Genomic DNA, 5,719 nt, shown 5'->3' with positions numbered 1-5,719 from the left:
CTGTTCCTTCTTTGACCTTGAAAAAAAATGGTGTCTATTTCAACCACCAAGAACAACAGTAACCCATTTCTCTCCGGTGATTGCTTTTTTCATACCTACAACAGTACTGTTGCTGCACCACTGTCATCACCACCTACGGCCACTCTCCAATCACATACTCTTTGTTAGAAAGATTTGGTTAGGAAGCAGCAGCAACAACTTTATGACCCTGGGTTTGTTATATTCTGGAGATTATAGTGATCTCAAGAGTTTGGGCATGAGACCCTCTATTAGCACGTTAAATCTTGGTTTTTGAAAGGGCGATAGGAAGCCGATTCGAGTGGGCTAGACTCCAAAGAAGGGAGGAAGGAACAAGAACAGTGGAGCAATTTTCAGATATCCCATTAATAAACCAAACGTACATATTTATAAGGAAAAGAGTGCAATACTAGTCTACTAACTACCACTTGCCACAACTAGCTAAATTAATGCAAACTATGTGGAACGTAGTCCACTTATTCTCCTAGAAAATTGGAACTAACACCTGCATGACTAACAAACATAAACTCTTCCAACGTTCCTGATGACTATTTCTCATGCTGACTTCAGTCTTGTAAACGGGCTGGACGTCTTTGATTTCTGAAGGGCCTGGATTGCAAGGATATTTCATTGGACCGGCCTAATACATTTAGCCCAATAGCTCCTTCGTTCGTATCAAAGGGCCTCCAGTTTTACTTGCGCTTTGGGGTCGGATTTATATAAGTGAACCCCACCTAAATGAAAACTATCTAATTTCTTTCAAAATCAGAAGTGATTATTTAGTTTTAGAATTTGGCAGATAAAAAAGACTATTCAATGTTCTTCTCGCTCTCTCATTTTACACGTTGTTTTAATTTGCAAGATTTTTTAATACTCATTTATATTTTATTTTGTTTATTATCTATTTCAGATGATCTATAGTTTTAGTAGGGTTGTAACAGGGCCTCTAAAAAGATTGAGAAAAGTCTAATAGTTTATATAATCTACATGGCTAAAGGCACTGGAGATCCAAGGGTGAGATTGTCCATTGACATTGCACCAAAGTTTTTCTGGCTTCAGGATTTCCTAGGGTTTGACAAAGCAAGCAAAACCCTTGATTGGTTCTTTAATTACCAAGTACAAGACCACAATCAAGGAGTTGGTTGAAGAAAAAAAGCACTCCTCATCTTCCACTGTTAGTACTCATCAATGTGAATTGGCTTTCCTAGGAACTATCAAGGGACCGAACGATCGATCAATTGATATAAATAAAGGGCTCAAGAAGCTAATTTGCTGGTAGCAAATCAAAGGAGAAAGATGACACAAAAAGACAAATATGATAATCTTGCAAGAGGCCAATCAAAAGCAGAGGCAAGAGCAGAAATTAATTGTGCATTAGGAAGCTAGGACACGATGAAGAAAGTTCCAAATCAAGTTTCTGGCGTCAAAAAGTGATTGCAGTGACTTCTTTCAGGAATCAAATCTTTCATGTTGTATAGGTATCAGAAGAGTACTCAAGCTTCCAAATTTTTGTCCAACAGTCTGCCTAAATTTACTGTAGATCATGAGCAGTAGGGCAACAATTCAATGGTTTAGATGTTGAAGTGTTAGATTAGGATAAACAATTATATGTATAGGTATAGACTTGGATCACGTGAGACCATGTTTTTGTGAGACCACTTTTTTATATTTGAAACTTCACGGTAAAACATTGTGAATGTAACTTTCATAGTGTTTTTGCTGTGAATGTTATTTATTTATTTTTTTACCTTCATAGTGTTATTTTCATTAGAGAACTGGTTGAAGAAACAAATCAGGCCTCATCTGATGAATCAAAAATGAAATTTCTGGAAACTATAATTGGAAAGAAAGAGTCAGTAGTCGAGTGTGTTGATGGCAAAAAGATGAAAACCAGGCGAAAATGCAAAGCTGGATTTGGAGTGAATAATGCTGCAAGAGACCAGTCAAGAGCAGAGGCAAGAGCAAGAGCAAAAATTGGAGTTAAGAAGCTTGATGATGACGTCGAATTAGTTCCTGATTCAAAGCTCTAACCCCCATGAAATCTGGTGGCTGTTGGAGCGAAATTGATCAACCACAAAGTAATTATAAAAAACCTAAGATGGGAATGCATAATGGATCGAGAAACAATTGTCGAAGTAATCAAAAGATTCTAGCTCTTTATTATATACTTCGCTTTACCAAAACTAGGGTACTATTTCATGACCAGCGGGTGATCATCATGCAATTAGCTAGTGAATTTAGGGGATTATGACAGAAGCAGCCAAGCTAGCTAGTGATGGATCAGCTGTAATTAATTAATTAGTTAACTAACGGTGGAGCTGTTGCAATATTATAATGATGTATAAGTACATATTATAGTTTATTATATCTTGAGGTGAGGTGACTTTAACAATCTAAAGTAATCTGTCTGTTTGGTTGGTTCTTACAAGTACGTTTTGAAAACCCAAAAAAGTAAACCATTTTGAATTTGAATTCTTATTTTTAATTTGGATAATCATGGATTTTCAGACGAGACCAGGTTGCTAATATCGTGATATGTACCCCTCTGCTTCTTCTCGATGATCAATTACATTTTCTTTGGCTTTTAATACCAATTACTTTTTATGTTCCTCGACAAAGTACCATGATCAGCTAGCATGCTACCTAATTGTGCCCTAGCTAAAAAGATGTCAAAAGCAAGAGAGAGGATTTCGAAGTTCCAGTTAAACCCAAAGATTTGATGAATCTTTTGCTGATTACTATCCACATCTTCCCTCATCCATCGAAGTCTTTCCTCCTCTCAATTCTCTTTCACCATGAAAAGATGATTTTCACTTTAACTACCACCAGAGGAACGACGGTGACCCAGTTATCTCCGGTGAATATTTTCTTCATCCCGACAACACTACTGCTCTTCCGATCATGGAGAATGTCACTACAATCAAACAAGATTTTGTTCGGCAGCAGCAGCAGTTTTCTGAAAGATCATGATTATCTTTTAGATTAGGTAATTTCTCTCCATACGAAGAAAACTGGGACCTCCAAGAAGTATGGACATAGGAAGATCTACAGAGCTCGAGGCCCTAGGGATCGGAGGGTGATATTCTCCGTTGAGGTCGCTGGAAAGTTCTTCAGTAGTACTGTCCAAGATTCGCTAGGGTTCTTTTTTCCGAAAAATAAAAAAAGATTTGCTAGGGTTTGACAAAGCAAGCAAAACCCTCGATTTGGCAGCTGCTCATCTTCCATAGTTACCTATCAATATAAACTGAAATTTCTTGAAGCCATTAGTGGAGGGTCTAGATGAGATTAACGGCAAAAAGAAAAGGTCAGTACTCAAGTGTGTTGCTGGCCAAAAAGAAGAAAACTAGGCGAAAATGCGCGCATAGCTGGATTTCAAGTGAATGATGTTGAAAGATACCAGTCAAGGGCAGAGGCAAGAGAAAGGATAAGAGAAAAAAAAGCGACTTAAGAAGCTTGATCATGATGACTTGAAGACAACAATTAATTTCTGATGATGGGTATTGGGTGTGACAGTCAAGTAAGCCCTTCAAACCAAACACTTAAATCAGGTTGTTGGAGTGAAAATGGATTTGAACCACAAAGTGATTATAATTAAAAAAACATAAGCTGGGAATTGGAAAATGGGTCAAGAAACATCAAAGCAATCAAAAGATTCAAGCTCTCAAAACTTTAGTATTTCATGAGCAGCAGAATTATCATGCAAGTAGTGATTAAATCTTCAATAGGTGTATCACTAATTACTCAAACACATGTATATAGACTACTCGGATGGAGATGTGCAGTGGCTAATTTGTCTAATTGTTTCTTTGTTTTGGATAACAGTAACTTCGAAAGAAAGTGAGGAGAAAACCATTAGGGGATCTTAACAGCAGCTGGAATTAATAAATGTGGAGATGGAGCAACGATGTAATGATGTAAGTGCAAATCAATTCTTGGTAATTACTTGATTATGATTATTGATGCATTTGACTAGATACTTCTAGCTATTGGTTCTTGATTGATCTGAAGATACAGATCTCAATTACCATATTACATTAAAGATATAGCCTTTAATCTTTTTGTGTACTTGTAGCTTGTTGATATAAAACACCAGATCTTACCCTTATGAGAAAGAAAATTTGTTTCTTGAGAGACCCCACAAAACAGTAAGAGGGATTGATATAGTTGTAATCCGTTCATTGACACATCTTAGTAATTCACTAGATAATACCCAAAGGTTAAAGTGTCAGCATTCTCAAGAGCAAATTTACTACTGTACATGTCTGCATTCAATCTTGTTCAGCAACAAAAGATTAATCCATAAGCTCTTCTGTTACCTTTCTTTTTTCGGTAGATCGAATCATTAGGACACTCAGGACACCAGTCATAATAGTTTCAGGATTTCATCACTTGAATCAAAATTGTAGGGTTAAGCCTTTAAAAACCATGTGGGTTAATTTCTCTGGCGTAGTTGAGGAAAACTAGTCTTCACTCTATGTCATGTTTATAGAATATCAAAGAAGATTTATAACTTTTGCGTCCTATTTCAAGCCTGTCAAAATTGATGTAGTTTCATAGTTTTCGAGAAAAATCATGACTTTCAGGTTCTTTACAATTAACAAGTACTACTGATCGATTTCACCAAGTGTATCAATCTCCTGAAAAACAAAAGCATATTGCAAAGGACTTGAAAACTAGCTTCATGCATTTAACCTGATAATCTTTGTCCATTAATTTGGTGTTATGTTCAGAGTAAAGATGTACTAACCAGTTAACATGTCTAGAATACTAGCCCTCAAGCATCTAGTTCAGTGATTATTTGAACCATTTTGGTGATACCTCCTTAGGTTCAGACCTTCATCTCTTTTCTTTCTAAAGAACATGTCAATTGTCAAGCATATACACGTGTGTGTGTGTGTGTGTGTGTATATATATATTGATTAACCTGAATATCCAACCCCGCTATGCGAGCCGACTAATCCCAGGGCGACCACCTGCTTTGCAGATAGCCCGGATTGGAGTCACCGCATTTGAACCTCCGTGGCCACAAAGGGATTTTTATTTCTCCTTGGATTTGAACCTGGGACCTTTTGGTGCTTTTGATCTTTGGAGCCAAGCTCAAACCAATCAGAGATCACGCTTGTGGTAAATCGTCAAGAATATTGGTATCCGTTGGAAAGAATCAATCATCTTTATTTCTAGCATGGGCATTGAATTTATTCATGGATATTGAAAATGAAAAACTTTATCTTAACCAACCTAAACTTGCCCAGCATTCCCACTTGGAGGTGGAATCTGGAGGGTGGGATTTGATCCATGCGAACATATCATCTACTCTGAAGAGTAGAAGTTTTGGTTTCAGAAAAATGTAGCCTTCATTTATGTCATCTTAGTATCACTTTATTTCAATAATTCATTTTCATAAGTAGAAGAAAGTCGAACAAACTAGGGGAGCAAGATTCATAGATGCATGCAGTTGTAAGTGTGCACACACACACATACACACACATATTTATATAAATGTATATAGATACAAGTATGTAAGTATAATTAGTAACGAAACAGAAGCTCATCTGCTTTTGCCAACACCTAACTCAGATCCTTTATTGTTGTATCTTGTTTTAGTTGGCAAAATGTTCTTTAATTACTCATTCTTGTAATCAGGATCATCATTGATGTAGGCATCAGTTATAATCTTTTCCCACATATCCATTCAATCAAA

General features: G+C 36.7%; 1 protein-coding gene across 1 annotated transcript; it reads left to right on the top strand.

The window, feature by feature from the left end:
* The first annotated feature begins 1,005 nt into the window (after positions 1-1,005).
* On the top strand, positions 1,006-2,048 carry LOC112515677 (transcription factor CYCLOIDEA-like). Its single transcript, XM_025122585.1, has 2 exons — positions 1,006-1,118; positions 1,775-2,048. The coding sequence occupies exons 1-2, from the start codon at positions 1,006-1,008 to the stop codon at positions 2,046-2,048; spliced, it is 387 nt and encodes a 128-aa protein (XP_024978353.1).
* Positions 2,049-5,719: the final 3,671 nt, after the last annotated feature.

The sequence above is a fragment of the Cynara cardunculus genome (genome assembly GCF_001531365.2).
Source record: "Cynara cardunculus var. scolymus isolate 2C chromosome LG 7, CcrdV1, whole genome shotgun sequence".
In the NCBI taxonomy this organism is placed as follows: Eukaryota; Viridiplantae; Streptophyta; class Magnoliopsida; order Asterales; family Asteraceae; genus Cynara; species Cynara cardunculus.
Note: the sequence above shows the minus strand (reverse complement) of the source record. Positions and strands in the feature narration are given on the sequence as shown.

What these genes read in the sequence shown, in the direction of transcription:
- LOC112515677 (XM_025122585.1), top strand. Translation starts at nt 1,006, where the DNA reads ATGGCTAAAGGCACTGGAGATCCAAGGGTGAGATTGTCCATTGACATT. An exon ending in GCAAGCAAAACCCTTGATTG is followed by an intron (nt 1,119 to 1,774) that starts GTTCTTTAATTA and finishes TTACCTTCATAG; the next exon opens with TGTTATTTTCATTAGAGAAC.